The following is a 16,733-nucleotide window of genomic DNA, read 5'->3' as shown; positions in this document are numbered from 1 at the left end:
TGGCATCACGCAACAGGTAAAGATGGGAGGCTGACTACCCATGAGAACAGTTTAGAACATCAGAACTGCATGGGTACATGGAAGGAGCTGGCAGTGAGGTTGAAGAAGGGGGAAACGATAGACAAGAAGGGGATGTCATTGTTGGAGGCGGAAAGAAAAAGACGGAGAGAGGTGCTGACACATCTTACAGCTATTGTGCTGTCTCTAGCACTGAGAAATCTTCCACTTAGGGGGCACACAGAAGAACTCTATGCTTCATCAAATGGAAATTTCCTTAAAGAGGCTGAACTTATGGCTCAGTTTGACCCCATCATGGAGGAGCACCTTTTCCGTGTTGAAAAGCAGAGCACACGCACCACTACTTACCTTGGCAAACACATACAAAATGAGCTAATCGAATTGCTAAGCAATGGAATTCTGTCCAGCATAGTAGATGAGATTAAGCAGGCAAAGTTCTTTTCTCTCATTCTTGACTGCACACCAGACATCGGTCATCGTGAACAACTCTCAGTTGTTATTAGGATAGTGTCACTAAAGGGGGAGCCCCACATAGAAGAACATTTTTTGGGTTTTTTGGAAACCGAGGAGTCCACAGGCCAGCATTTGGCATCCATGATCCTTAACAGATTGCAGGAGCTCACCATTCCTTTCGAAGATTGTAGGGGACAATCCTACGACAATGGAGCCAATATGAGAGGCAAAAACAAAGGGGTGCAAGCCAGACTCTTAGAAATTAATCCACTTGCCCTGTATGTGCCATGTGCAGCCCACACGTTGAACCTGACCGTTGCTGATGCTGCTAAAAATTCCCCTGAGGCCAAATCTTACTTTGGGTACCTACAGAAACTGTACACTCTCTTCTCAGCCTCTACCCAGCGATGGGCAATACTGAAAAAACACGTGAGTATCACCTTGAAGATGTGGTCAGACACAAGGTGGGAGAGTAAAGTGAACAGTGTCGAACCATTGTGATATCAAGCAGCAGAGGTGAGAGAGGCACTCATTGAAGTCAGAGATCAGACCAAGGACTCAGTGATAAAGATTGAGGCGCAGTCTTTGTCAGAGGAGGTGGGATCATACAGATTCAGCATCTGCACAGTGGTCTGGTATGACATCTTGAACGAAATCAAACATGTGAGCAAAGATCTGCAGTCCCCACAGATCCAAGTAAATGATGCACTTGCTCTTCTGAGAAAGACAGACAGACATCTCCATGACCTCAGGGCAACAGGCTTTGTGAGTGCACAGGCATCAGCTAAGGAGCTTTGTGAGAGCATGAATATAGATGCTGTTCTAAAACAAAAAAGGTTAAGGTGCACAAAACGCCACTTTTCGTATGAATCACCTGATGAATCCTTCAGCGATGCAATGAAGACGCTAGAGGTAACATTTTTTAATGTTGTTGTGGATGAAGCACTTGCATCCATTCGTGAAAGATTTGGCACAATGCCAAATGTGGGAGAGATGTTTCAAGTGCTGTCAACCTTCCAAAGGCTCTCCAATGAGCAGCTGACCAAACAGTGTGAGGCCCTCAGTAGTGCACTACACTACAATGACCACTCAGACCTGGATGGCAGAGAGCTTGCACAGGATCTGAAGAATTTGCCTGACTTGCCTTCGAAGACCATGACTGTGCTTGAGCTGCTGAAATTCATACATGACAAGGATCTCTCAGAATTGCGACCAAATCTGTGGACAGCTCTCAGAGTGTGCCTTACTGTTCCTGTGACAGTCGCCTCAGCAGAAAGGAGCTTCTCAAAGCTGAAGCTGATAAAAACTTATCTGAGGTCAACAATGTCACAGGACCGCCTTAGTGGCCTTGCTATCATCTCCATCAATCACCAAATTGGCAGGGAGATTAAGTATGATAAAATAATTGATGACTTTGCATTGAGGAAGGCAAGAAAAGTTAAGCTTTAAATGACATGGCAAGCCAATAAATGGTTATGCACAAGTCACTGACTGAAACAAGGACAGAAATGCACTAGTAAATGTTTGTCTGGGTAATTGGGTAATTTATGTTAACTGTGTGAATGGCCTGACCCCAGTGGCCTGACAGTACCTATTCTGGACACTAGATGGTGGTATTTGGTTTTGTTTGTTTGTTGTTGTTGTTGTTGTTTGGTTTTGTTAGATGCAGGAGCAGTCTAGCAACAGTGAGGCCAGGCCAACTGCTGCTGTTTACTGAGCTGTTCATTTTATTTTAACATTTATTTATTTGGTATTTTATTTATTTGTAATAAATGCATTTTGTGATGCAAATCTCTGTGTGTTAAATTACATAAATGTACTTTATCTGAAAATATTTAGTGGAAAAAAACTATCAATTTCAAAGTAAAAACTGTTCACAATGCAAACATTAGGATAATAAATGCAGTGTATTAGGCTACTTTTCAGGTGTAAAATAACCATAACATATATGTGAAGGCCGTTGAAATCCGTGTAACCCCCAAAATTTTGCTCTGCCCAGGGTGCCAAACTAGCTAGGACCGCCACTGGCCGCTATAGTGCATCTCCGGCCCGGAAATGACGTCACCAGTCAGGGAGAAGAGAGAGAGAGCTGGCGGGAGGTGGGGGGGGTCACCCCTTTTATAGTCCACTAGTGTGCCTCTAGTGGTTTGCTGTGGTGGTGCCAATTAAGCCTGGCCACAGAGCACAGAAACACACAGAGCTCTATACTGTTACATTTAGAAGAGCTTTAATGACAGCTACTTTAAAGGACTGTGGTACATAGCCCGCTAATAAAGACACGTTGATTTTATCTAATTAAGTGTAGCCCTGTGGCTCTTATTTCATTCTTTTATTTACAGAAATTAAAATGTTTGAAGTTGATAATAAATAATAGTCCATAAAGTGTAAATATGTTTTAAAAAATGTTGTATTATAACATGTTAAAAAGTCATTCTATGTACAGTTAAAAAGTCAGAGGTTAAGGGGTGGTGTTAGTTTTAGAAAACAATTCACAGGGTTACAGGCACAAAGAGCAGGAGACAGTGTTAATTTTGGTCCAGTGGAGCATCGTCTCATTCTCTCATCTTTGTACCATCAGTCTTGAGCCAATCCTGTCCTCACCTTGTTTAGGTAGGAGGTGCTTAGCGTCAACTATGGCGCATCAAAGATGATAGCAGCAGAGCCGTTTTATCGGTGTCGAGCACGAGAGCTGTAAGCTGTAAAGTAAAAACACTAAACTCCCAAGACTGACGAAGAGTCGTTACATGGTTGAAGTGTGTGTACTCTGAGAAGCTGCCAGAGGTAAATTGATGTGTTTTATGTACTTACTGTTATTTGAAATGTGTAAAAACGAGCTAAAATGCTAATCGCTGTTAGCCGTTAGCTCAGCATGCTCATAGCCTGTTCATACTGTTGATTTTGCATTGCGGCTAGCAATTGCTAATGGTGTCGTTTATATACTGTGGGTTTTTGCCACGAGCTAGCCTGTAGCGCTGATATTAAAAGGAGTTATTTGATTCAGGACTGGACATTTGCCATATGGGAGAGAGAGACTGTAGCTGCTGTACTGGAGAGCGTGTTTCCTGCCTCGTGGTGCTGCTCGCTTCACCCTGACCGCTGAAACATCATGCCCTCTGCCCTTTTTCCCCATCCCCCACATCTCTGACTGTTGGATTTGTAAGTACTTTTGCACGTGCTCTTTTAGTTTGCGCTGTTAACTCAGTGAAACAGCCTTTCGTTTTTGGCCTCACCGCTCACGAGCATCGACCGGGCCTGCAACGTTTTATTTTATTTTTCATTTTCTTTAATAGCCCGGTGTGAGTGTGTGTGTGGGTGTGGGCTATGGACATTTTAGCTTATGGTCATTTTCATTCATTTTCACTTTCCTCCACTGATCTAATGTGGGTCAAACTGCGAGATCCTTGTGTGGGTTTTGGACATTGTTCCCAGTACACATTTAAAGGTCAACAGTGAACCAGTTAACTAATTTGAATAACATTCCATAACTGTGTAATAAATAACTGTGACTGTTCAACTAATTCTGTGTTTTAATTATATGGTTAATACTTTGTGGTTACTTAAAATACAGGTTATTCAGGACACTTTAAAGGGGAAGTACCTAGATTTGTGCTACTTCTTAGATATTATTGGAGGCACCGTCAAATTATTTCATATTCTTATTTAGGTCCGTAACCGGTATATTGCGCCAAATCCAGACGAACTCAGGCCCCATTCCAGTGTACTACAACACCCCAATCGATTGTCAATCACTGCTAATTAGCTACCTGGGGCTGGGGTTACATAAGAATTGTCTAATAAGGGTAAAGCTTCCTTAAGTAGCCTAGTTGGGATGGGGTCTAGCTGGCATGTTGTTGGCGTATATGCAGAAATCAGAGTAGAGAGTCGGCAAAGGTCAATGGGGGAAAAACGGTTCAAATAAATTCCAGGCCTTGCTACCATATCCAAGCTACCTGAGTCCAGGGTCAGGTCAGTTAAGGGCAAGAGGTGAAGGATTCTATCTCGAATAGTTATAATTTTATCATTAAAAAAAATGATAAAGTCATCACTGCTTAGGGCCGAAGGAATACAAGGCTCTATGGAGCTGTGACTCTGAGTCAGCCTGGCTATAGTGTTGAAAAGAAACCTGGAATTGTTTTTATTTTCCTCAGTTAATGATGAGTAATGGTTTGCTCTGGCATGGCGGAGGGCCTTCTTATACATTTTAAGACTATCCAGCCAGACTAAACGGGACTCTTCCAGGTTGGTTGAACGCCAATTCTTTCAGATTTCCGCATTGTTTGTTTCAATTTGCGGATCTGGGGGTTAAACCATGGAGCTAATTTTCTTTGTTTCATTATTTTGTCTTGAAAGGTGCAACCGAGTTGAGAGCTGATCACAGTGAGCCAGTAGCACTATCAGCGAGACAATTTGGGAATGAATTAAGTTAGTAAGAGTATTCTCAGTCACTGTAAGACATGATAATGATTTCAATGCAGAATCAATTTCTTAAATTTAGCCGCTGCTGAATCAGATAGACATCTAGAGTTGTATCTCTTGCTGAGAGGCTTGTAGTCGAGTAATAAAAAATTGAAAGTTATTAAATAATGGTCTGACAGAGCGGGAATCTTGGGGAAGACTAATAAATCTTCAATATCGATGCCGTATGCTAGGACAAGATCTAGGGTTTGGTTGTAGCGGTGGATGGGTTTATGTACACACTGACTGAAGCCATTTTAATCCAAAAGCATGGAGAAAGCAGAACTAAGGCTTTCATTATTAATATCCATGTGAATGTTAAAATCCCCTACGATAATTACTTTGTCTGATTTAAGCACTAAACTTGATATAAGCTCAGAGAATTCAGATAGAAATTCAGAGTATGGGCCGGGGGCGCGGTACACCATAACAAATAGAATTGGCTGTAGTGTTTTTCAGGATGGGTGAGAAAGACTAAGAAAAAGGCTTTCAAATGGACTATAATTTAGCTTAGCTTTAGGATGAATTGCTAAGCTTGAATCAAAAATAGCAGCATCTAGCACCACAACGTGACTATTTATATGACCAGGAGGAGTGGATTCATTCAGATTAACATACTCATCAGGACACAACCAGGTCTCTGTGAGGCAGAATAAATCAATATGGTTAACCAGTATTAAATCAGTGACTAAAAGAGCTTTGGTTGACAGGGATCTAATGTTTAAGAGTCAGCATTTAATTCTCCTGTTATGATACTGTTTGACAGGAGATGTATTCATTTTTATGAGATTTTTTTGTACAACTCCTGTCACGGCTGGTAACAGGATCCAAACGCAACACACAAACTGGTAGGAGTCTTACAGAGTCTTTATTAACAAAGGCAGAATTAATCACAGTCTCAACAAAATCCAAAGATCTGAATGTCCAAGCCGGTGATCCACCGGCACGATTCCCGAACCGAGTCGAATCGATGATGAGGCTCAGGTAGGAAACCCACTGGGAAAGCAGAGCAGGTGAGTTATGGAGACCAGCCGATCTCACTCCAGTGATGGCGGATCTCGCAGACGAGCAGGCTCGCTGAATTCCACCTTCTTTCGGAGAATAGGGATCAGGAAAGCGCAGACCGAACTCAGAGTCAGGAGACAGAAGGCAGGTCAGATCACCGGGACGGAGATAGAGCTGGTTGTTCAGGGACGAGCAGATTCGGCAACAGGAAGGCCGATAGGAATAGAACGCTGGAAAGTCTTGCATGGCAAAAGAACAATCTGGCAGTGAGGATGAGACACAGGACAGGTTATATGCAGGAGCAGGGATTGGCAACAGGTGAATGTGATTAGCGCTGATGAGGGTGCAGCCAGGCAGAGGGAGAGAGAGGTAAACACCACAGGTGGAGGAAATCAACATGATCAAAGGAGAGGTGTGTGAGGTGAAGCAGCAGTGGAGCAGACGTGAAAACTCCCCTTTTATTTTATTTTAGATTTAAACAAATGAAGTGGTCGGGGGACAGACACCGTTTTTATAACATTTACATTATGGGTGTGTGACTGTTCTAGAAGCTGAGAGAGGCTTGTTGGACTGCGACTCTGCACCCTGGTCCCAACTCTGGTTTGTCATGGCTTTGGGCTTCTAATAAACTCAGCCAGATTCCTAGAGAAGAGAGCAGCTCCATCCAAAGTGGGATGGATGCCATCCCTCCGGATAAGACCAGGTTTACCCCAAAAAGAGTGCCAATTATTAACGAAGCCCACATCATTTGCTGGACACCAGTTTGACAACCAGCGGTTGAGTGATGACATGTGGCTAAACATGTCATTACTGGTCACATTGGGGAGGGGTCCAGAGAAGATTAGGGTGTCTGACATCGTCTTTGCGTACTCACACACAACTCTATTAATTTTAGTGACCTCCGATTGGCATAACCTAGTGTCATTGCCGCGTGAATAACAATCTTGCTGTATTTACGCTTAGCCTCTGGCCCCAGGGATGCATTTAACTATGGCCGCTGGTGTCACTAACGTCACGTTTCGCAAAATAGAGCTACCAGTGACCAGGGTTGTGTTACTAGCTAACAGTGAGTGAGCAGCTGCGTGATTAAACAGGAAAAACCGCTGAGTGGAGAAGACATCTGTGAGTGTTTGTGTAAAACTTATGTGAGTTTTAAGTCACAGACAAGTAAGAAGCAGCCAAAGTAAGGAGCAAGTTAGAAGATTCGCTGGAATCGCTTGTAGGAGCAGCAGAGAGACGCTACCAGAGGCACAGACAGAGATACACTGGAAGTGAGGTATCATGCTTACTGCAGTACGTCAGCCCGTCAGTCAGATCTGTGTGTTCCTCCTTGTATTTTGAGAAGCTCCAAAAAAAAAAATCAGTCACAAAATAAGCCTAAAAAACTGGAAATCAAAACAAAAGCACAGAAAGTTGGGGTTATAGAGATGATACACTGTCTCATCTAGTTGCATTTGTGTGACCTGGCAGTTTTTTTTTAAATTTGCAGACCAGCACATCGTAAGTTATTTCTCGTTTCAATTCGTCTTATTGCAAATCTTTGGTCTGAACTTGGCTTAAAAAAAGCTAGTATGGTGATACATGCAGATGATGCAGCTGTGTACAGTGTTGCATTTACATATTGACCAATGAACTCAGAATGATGGCTGAGTGGATGAGTAAAAAAAAATTAGTGCTGAATATTTCTCCAACAAAAAGTATGGTGTTTCGATCTAGACATGTTGGTCAGTAATCCTCAACTAACCATATCACTTAGTGGAAAATGAGTAGAAATTTAAAAAACTAAGCTACTTGGCATTGTATTGGATGAGATAATTGTTTGGACATGTTGAACCAAGTGATCCAAGCTTTAGTTCTGCCAAACCACGAGTACTGTCCAGTCTTTTGGTCATCCGGAGCTAATAAATACCAAGTCAACTCCAAGTTGCTCAAGATAGAGTTGCCAGATTAGCTTTTCATTGTTCAGTGCACACAAATGTTTTTTTTTTTCAGATGCACCACAATCTCTCATGGCTTCCTGTAGAGTAAAGACTACAATAAAGTATGACAAACTTTTTCAAGACTGTCTCAAATAATAACAACAATAACAACAACAACAACAACAACAACAGTATTTTATTGACCAAATATTGTTGACCTCAAATGTACTGTAATTCACAAAGCCATTACAGGATGGAACGCTTTACCAAATCATATAATTAATATAAATACCAGAGCCGCTTTCAAGGAAACATCAAAAGCTTACTTAATACAATTAACTATATCAACAACAAACAGTAAATAAAATCAAATGATTAAACTTATGAGATCATGCATGTGGATTTAGTCTGTGGTCGCTAACATTTGATGTGATTCTTTTTGACTTTTCTTTTCAAATGTACAATGGTTTAGTGAATTGTATGATTTATGCGTGGGACCCCAGACAGACTAGCAGATCATCATAGTCAGTTTTCAATGTACATTGGGTTTGAAGACTACAAATTTGACCAAAAAAATCCGCAAACAAACAAGCAAACAAACAAAATAAAAAATTAGCTTGAATCAAAACAATGTGGGTAGTGTAAGTAGATGAACTGTGGTAAACTTTCCTCCATCGAACCAGAATATCCCTCCTCCCTGTTTGGGATGACGCTCGAATTACAGCCTATACCTCTTTTTATATTGCCTGCAAACCATGAAACACAGACTCATATAGTATATAGTAGCTCAAGAGACATACCCACTCCTCTCCCTGTCTCTCAAATGTGGACTAAAGTCTGATCAAATGGTAAAACTAGGCATTACTGATTGAATTTAAATCATGGTTATATGACTGCACAGCCTATTTCTCACCTGACATGTTTTGAGAAATGTATTTTAATGCCCCGTTTGATGAGAGTTTGTAAACAGGAAGTGGGTGCCATACTGCCTTCTGCACAGTGAAAACGATGGCCAAAAAAATGTAAAAGAAACGGTAAAGCCAGGTACTGCTGATCAAATGCAAACCAAGATTCTGATACGTAGTTGCATATTTCTTGCCTCAGATGTTCTCAGAAACATGTCTTAGCTTAACATTTAACTGGAATATGTCATCAGGCTGGCTGCTATTGTTTTTTACATTGATCATTCTACACTGTGCCAGACATGTAGCATTCTGATGGTTGTAGGTTTTCTACCTCTTGACCAAAAGCACCCTTTTCTCTGTTTTTTTCTTGCCATGTAGCTCCAATTTAAAAAGTATTTGAGTCGTTCTACTGCAGAGAATGCCTAGTTTTATGGGAGGGCCTTCTTTATATCAGAAAAATACTTATTTGATATTGAAAAATATAAATATATGGAAGGACAGAACTTATTCCAAACATCTTACTTACAATTTAATGTAACAGCACCATGAAGTAGAACCTCAAAAATGAGCACAGAATTGAATCGACACCTGTTTTATACAGCAAATAAAAATGTTTAGTTCTACATAAGACATTGGGCCTCATGCAAGAAACAACATACAAGCTTACAAACTTATTTTTGCTCATGTCCACGATTGGTTCTTAGTTTGTAGCACACATTGATATTTGGTTGAGCGCACTCTTACCAAGATAAGAGAAACAAATCTAATTTCCACAGTTCACAGATTGTTGCCCAGTGCTAGGAAAAATAAGTTTTATATTTGAGGAACATTTTAAAAATGCATGAATATCATTTCATCAAAGTCAGGTAATGTTTCAGAGTTATTATAATGATTGGATCATTAATGACTGGAAATATTACTATACTGATGCATTAATCTCAATAACTTTAATTCCAATGACTGTATGTCCCTCTGCTGACCAGTGCTGGAATGTAACTAAGTACATTTACTCCAATGCTGTACTTACGTTCAAATCTGAGGAGTTTCTACCTTACTTAAGTATTTGTTGCAGTTCAGCTTGGTTTGGTTCACATTCACACTGCACTTTGTCAAACGAACCAAGAGGAGTAAACATGAGGTTCTGCTGACTGAAAGGTGACTGTTGATTGGGCAGTTTTTACGTTTGTCATTCTGCATCATCAGGACCCACATGGGGAAATCAAATTATGTAACTGACAGTAGTTCATGCAGCACGTATGGCAAACATCTCGTAAAGAAATGGTGAAACTGATAGTAAGCATTATTAGGCAGCTATTTTTAGACTGCACATTGATCACGTTATCAGGACTGCTGTGGGTGTGTGATTCTAATTACTTCGTTGTCATGATTACACATTATAGTAGACAAATCACAAAACTCTATTAACTCTGTGTATATGTTCCACTACAGATATCTATAAAACAGGCATTTTTCAGCAGCTGCTGGATGAAGACACACATCTGCATCACCTGCTGAGAGATCGTTAATCAGGTCATTGTATTACGGCTTCTGAGTGAGCTCTTCAGTGACACTGATGACAGAGAGGCCACTTAGACATCCCTGGCCTATTGTTTTAATAAGCTTAACTTTTGAAAAACTTTGCTCTGACTGTTTTAATAACTGATAACAAGCTGCTGTGCTGCTGCACGTGGAAATATTTCATGATCAGCAGATGGATTTATTATTGATTCAGCTGTAGAAAACCTGCTAAAATTACATTTCTCCTATTATAAAGTCCTGTGTTTGTTTTGTTTTCATTCACACCACAAACAAAGCACACCAGAGTTCACTTTGAAGCGGACTGAGATCCCCGTTTTCAAGCGGACCAGAGTTCGCTTGTTTGGTCCGCATCAGAGTTCGATTGATCATTCAAACCAACCAAAACGAACCGGACTATCCGAGGACACGAACTCTGATCTGTTTAACAGCTCTGGTGTGAAAGCTCTATTATTCTCTTTTTCCACTTCTACTCCACTACACTTCAGAGCGCCAACTGCAGCCATCCACTGAAGACCCCCCTTCTCCCCCAAAATAGATAAACAAGAATCATAAACAAGTGCGCATGTGTCCAAGTCTCCACTCATGTCTGTGCAAGAGAACAGAGAGACAGACAGGTTTTAAAGTCTCTGTGTGTTCAGCTCTCAGAACTTTTGTGGCTTCTAACTGAATCTCTGTGGTTTGGAGTTTAGTTTCTCTCCTGCCTTCTGCTTGTACTTTAGATATGTGCTTTCTTCCACTGTTTCATGTACGCATTAAGAAGTCTGTTAAGTTGCAGCTGCTAAACCCAACATTTTCTTATTTTGAAACTTTATAATAAAAGCAAAAACAAAAAAAAAGAAAAAAATAGCAAAATAACAAAATAACGGGGTACTTTTATTGTGAAGAATTCTCAGGGAATGAAATGTGCTTATCACGTAATTAGCAGCAATTTGTTAGCATCTTAATACCACAGTGAGGAGAGTAAAAGCAGAAACAGCTCAGTTAGATTAAGAGTTGCAGACTCTTTTTGACAGGAAAACTTGGATTTACTGTACCATCTAAGTCCAACAAATGCACTTGTATATGCAAGCTCATTCTTTTGGTCACTACCCAAACCTCATGACAATAGGTGAGGATTGGACTTAGATGGACCAGCAAATCCAAGTTTTGCCTTCTGGCTCAGCTCCTTTCTCACCACGACCATCCATCTCAAACTCCATTCTAGTCTCACTCGTTGCTTGGGGCAGCAACTCTTCCAGTCCAGTTATCATTCCATAAATGGCTTCACTTTTCAGATGAGGAAAAGAATTACAATACAACTGTTACTGCCTATACTGGACTATGCTGACATTGTTTATCAAAACACCTTCAGCCACTATTGTACAGCCATGTACAATAGTATTTGTAGATTTTTCTTTATGTTCTTACGTCCTTATCAAACTCACCATTGCATTATATAGAAAACCAGCAACAAGTCGGCCCGGCACAAGTCGTGTAAACAAAGGAATTAATTAATTAGTGAATTTCATTTTTTTGCAGAATATGCAAGTTGAAATCACAAAGAAGCCATTACATTCTTCAAATAACAGTATTGGGGGCCTTAATACCATAAACTTTGTATTTGAATTTGGGTTGTTTTTTAGGAAAAGCCGGCTCCTAGTTGGGGGTGTGGTGATACCGCAGTAAATGAGCATACTGGCTTTCTTTGGCTATTCATGTGCTTTTGTTCCTTTTTTCAGCCAAACAGCTGCGCATTAAAGAGGCACCACATGGCTACTTGAGCAGCCGCTCCTGCATTTAAAGTAGGCTAGTACCTGTTACTGCTATTTCTGGAAGCTGTGTGTGTTTTCATCATTGAGTGAAGATAGAGCAGGAAAAACGCATTGCAGAAGAACTAAATCGGGGCTGTTACAGTGCAAATCTTTGGCAGTACTTCTTCAAGAAGGACACCTTGAGGCGAACAGGCATATAGTAGTTACATCTGAGATAACTACATCCACCAAGAAGCCTGCGACGAAAAGAAAGCACCCCTGGACTGATGAAGTCTGCAGGAATACTTTTCAGTTTCTTATGGGGTGAGTTTTCATTAACGTCCAAGTTATCTACGTTACGTTAGTGTTCATTCGAAGTCACATACAGGGATTACAAACTGTTTTTCATGCTAGACGCTATATTTTAATAATCCACTGTGAGTTTCATAAATGTCCAAGTTATCTAGCTAGCTATTGTCGTTTAAAATGTAATGATACGCACATCGAAACTGTGAGCATCTGCTATTAATTTGAATAACACACCAACCTGATAATGTGCTTGAATAATGTGCGAATAACACACCCATGGGTACACTGGCTGTCCTGTGGCCTTACAGATGTCAGTGATAGCTAGACCAGTAGGGGGTTGGATTTATGTAAATGTGATGCAGATGAGCAGCCACTGTTACCTGGCTCCCTAGGCAGGTGAGTATCTTTCAGAAACTTTGAGGCTGGATTTCTCACAAATCTAGTTTGAGGAGCGCCTACATTTAAATCGCCACATCTTCTTCAAATATTTTCAGATATTTATATTTATATTTATATTCAGATATGTTACACATCATTGGAAAGCTTAGAAACAACACTTTCAGAATCTGTAAATAACTCAAAATGCCCCTCTGGCGACTTGGAACACTATTGTCTTTGTTGTTGTTGCTGCTATTATCACATACACACAATGGCTAATGCTACACCATTTATGTGTTAATATAAGTGTACTTATATGTATGCATATACGCATATGTATGTGCGTTTGGGTACATTTTTGTGCATGTATGTGATTGTGTGGATGTTCGTTTGGGCGTGGAACCTATTTTCTGAACAGAATACTGTTGTTAATATCACTATAATTATCACTGTTACTATTATTATTATTTTTACTACTTTCAGGTCATATGCCCTGCAGTATCTAATGTTCACTCATTCTGTGTGGGTGCAGTGCAAGTGGGTGGATGTGTCGTAGGTGAGTGGGTGGGTTACCAAGAGCTATATACTGTACATGTGTGCTTGTTGTTTTGGGTTTTACTCTGTGTTTTGTGTTGGATCCCCTCTAAAATGAGATGGTTCATCTCAAGGGGTTATCCAGTAATAAAGTGAACATATTTTCAAAGTACTGTGATGGTAAATATGCATTGAAATATTGTCAGTAGTGGTAATACTTCTGATTTCCAAACACATATTTATATATGTTGGTATACTAACACATTGCAAACACTATAATAGTAAATGACTGATGATTGATGATGACATTATCTTTCTGTTTTGCAATTACTATGAATGACTCTCTAAAGCATTTGGAATATTTTATCTGTTTATTAAAAAAATGTTATGAAAGCTCTGAGAACATAAAAAAATGCAAAGAAAAAATGGTCCCAGTGCTTTTTTTTCTTGGTGAGGACTTTTTAATTGGTGTACAATTAAGTGCAAGAAGCTATGACACAAAGTTTGGCAGCAAACTTGCAGGTAATAGAGGAGAACAAATCAGGTTAGCACCATATTGGTACCTCTGCAGGGGAAGAGTAACTGGTTTCCTTACACCTACATGATTAGATCAAGACTGCATCAGGAACCACATTTTTTCCCAGCTGTGCATGTCCACAATTGACAGCTAAAAGCAGCACAGCAAAGCTACTCTTCTGCATTCATGGACTGGTTACTTAATGCTAACTGGGCATATCATAGCATAACTGACCAGGGCTGTCAACTTTTCACAGTGTATGTATTGATTGGTGTGATCTTAGTTTAGTCAGGTTGTTGTTGCAATATATAGGGCAATATAAAATAAAATGCTAAGTACACTATGAAATCAGAAGCAGGGTAATCTCATATTTAGATTTAGACATGTTTTGACTATGGAATGGATTATCTAGTTTGAATATACAAACCAGTTTGACTTAATTCAAGTAAATGTCACTTGCTTTGTTTAATTAGAAAATGTATTTTATTTGGGATTATGTTTAGCTGAATGCCAGGAAGCATGTGTTGCAAGGCCTCCAGTATGCTTTAACACTTATTTAAACCCCTTATGGTACAATGTTGCCTCTCAGCAACATTCTCATTTTTGGCCATTAACACACATAATACCTCCCCAGTTATGATACAGTACATACTTAGGAACGTTCTCACAAGCATCAGCTCAGTGATTTCTCTCTACAAAGATTGTCTGAAAATGTAATTTCAGGGCTTTTTTAGTTTGGAAAAAAGTTGATTCACAATAATATGGCAGTAAATAAGTAATTTCTAATAATTTAATGTAATTAATATGCTAATTAAGTAATGGGAACTGCGAATGTTGCTTTGAGGCAAGACCACACCATTATGTTATACTGCAAATGTTGCCTTGAGGCAACACTGTACCAATATGGATTCATCATGACATTTTGGTATTGTGTACTAAGGTATATATACTGTTCAAAAACATACCAGTCATCATAATTTCCTTATCTCTACAATTTAACCTAGATAAATTTGATGTTAGCTGTACTAAAGTAAAGCTCTGGCTATTACCGTACTATTTTTCTATGGCTCTTCAAGGAAGAAGGTAGACCTAGCACTCCCAGTTGATGTTAGTGAGGATGAATTAGAATTGAGTAGAGAAGAAGACAACAAGCTGCAGGCAAACTTGCAAGGAGAAATTGAGAGTGATGAAGGCTATGAATCTCAGAACAAAGATGAGAATGAGGATGTGAAAGAGGATGGGGATGAGGACAGTGAGAGGGAAAGTGCAGCAACAGGTATTACCAGTGTAAGCCAGGTTGTAAAATGCATTGATAATTAATTGCTTAATTGATTATTCAGTTTTCTTGATATTTCCATAGCATGCTTGGGGCACTTATTTATTTTCCAGTTCCTCTTCAAAAAGCACCTAAAAGGGCCAAGGTCCTGGAGTAGAAAAACTGCAGGAGCATCCCTCCAGTCCCACAATGGAAAGGCAGTCTCCCAAAAGCCACAGAAGTGAAGTTGCTAATTGAATACTGCTAACACCTGCATTGAGAGCATGGTGGAGCAGACAAACCTCTCCGCTGTCCAATGTGATCCAGGAGGGCCAGTTATTGTTACCTGCTATGACATGGAGCAGTTTTATTAGCATCTGTTTCTATCAGTCCATTTATGGACTGCCTGGATCCCACATGTATTGGAAGTCAACCACAAGGGTTGACTGAGGATAAAGCCATAAAGAAGGAAGGCAGGGGAACCTTTGAAGAGAGAGCCATAAGCCATGATGGAGTTTAACTCAGGGCAGTGAGATGGCATGACAATCATGACTACACCTTTCTCTTAACCTCTACCTCAGCCAACCCAGTGATCTCTGTGCTAAGATGGAATACAAAAAAAAGAAGCAGTGTAGGTTACAGTTAATTACTTACTGCTATGGTACAGTGTTGCCTTGAGGTAACGCACCTCAAAAATTACTGTAATATAATGGTGCCACTAACAATGTGATATAAGGTGCGCTTATAGGGCAGGCAGGTGGGGAGGTCCTGAGGCTTAAACAGCTAAAGCAGAAGAATCAAAACATCATAAGTAGATGCAGAAGGTCAGTGCCAGAGTGGCACCATGTTACGTTATGTGCTGTATCTACAGTACAGTGAGGGGCGCTGTGGCTCGGGGGGTATAGCAGGTTGTCCGCTTAACAAGATGGTGTCAGTTGGTCAATCCCTGGTTTCTCCAGTCTGCATGTTAAGTATTCTTGATCAAGGATACTGGATTGTGAGCTTGTGTGAATTGGTGTGTAATACAGGGTATGCATGTCCATTTCTCATTTAATAAGTACACATGTGCAAGGAACAGGCCAACCATTAGGACCCAGAGGAAAATTTTGCTGCTCAAAGCTTGCTCTTCTACAGCTCGTGAGCCAAATTTGTGATTCTCATTTCAGGCTCATTTGAATTTTTCTCATTTTGAATCTGGATTGTTTATTTTTTTTTATGTTTCTCATAAAATTCACTAGGAGATGTAGCTAAGAAAGAATGATTAAAAGGAGTCATACTTGAGACCTAAAAGAGACAACAGGTTAAACTCACTTTGGTGCTTTTAATGGCTCCTTTGGAGAATATATAATGAGCAATACAGTGGATCAATATATATATACACACACATACACACACATAACACAACTCCCTAATGTTAGAACAAGTATGCCCCTTTATTTAAATGGCAACAATGTGCAGTAATGCTTTATAAAGCGCATTAATTTTAAACAAAATAGCAACGATTTTGATATGGCAATAATAGTGAGACGAGGATCAGTCCAGCCCAGCCAATGTTCAGAAAGTCTGTACTTAACAGGTAGTCCTTGTTTCCTCAAATAAACCACAAAAACAAAAAAGAAAATAAAGCATCTTTGTGTAATTTCTTGTCAAATGATAATTTGAAATGTAAAATGTGTTTTCACTTACAGCAGGTAAAAAAAAAAGAAAAGAAAAAAA

General features: G+C 39.9%; 1 protein-coding gene across 1 annotated transcript in view; it reads right to left on the bottom strand.

Annotated features, from left to right (window-relative positions):
* Positions 1-16,733, bottom strand: part of LOC121942018 (EMILIN-1-like) — a 61,228-nt gene that overhangs the window by 36,777 nt on the left and 7,718 nt on the right. Inside the window, exon 9 of the mRNA XM_042485083.1 lies at positions 5,968-6,191. Coding sequence (XP_042341017.1) covers positions 5,968-6,191 — 224 coding nt within the window. The remainder of the gene's footprint in view (positions 1-5,967; positions 6,192-16,733) is intronic.

The sequence above is a fragment of the Plectropomus leopardus genome, chromosome 4, assembly GCF_008729295.1.
Source record: "Plectropomus leopardus isolate mb chromosome 4, YSFRI_Pleo_2.0, whole genome shotgun sequence".
NCBI lineage: Eukaryota > Metazoa > Chordata > Actinopteri > Perciformes > Serranidae > Plectropomus > Plectropomus leopardus.
This window is presented reverse-complemented; position numbering and strand designations above follow the sequence as displayed.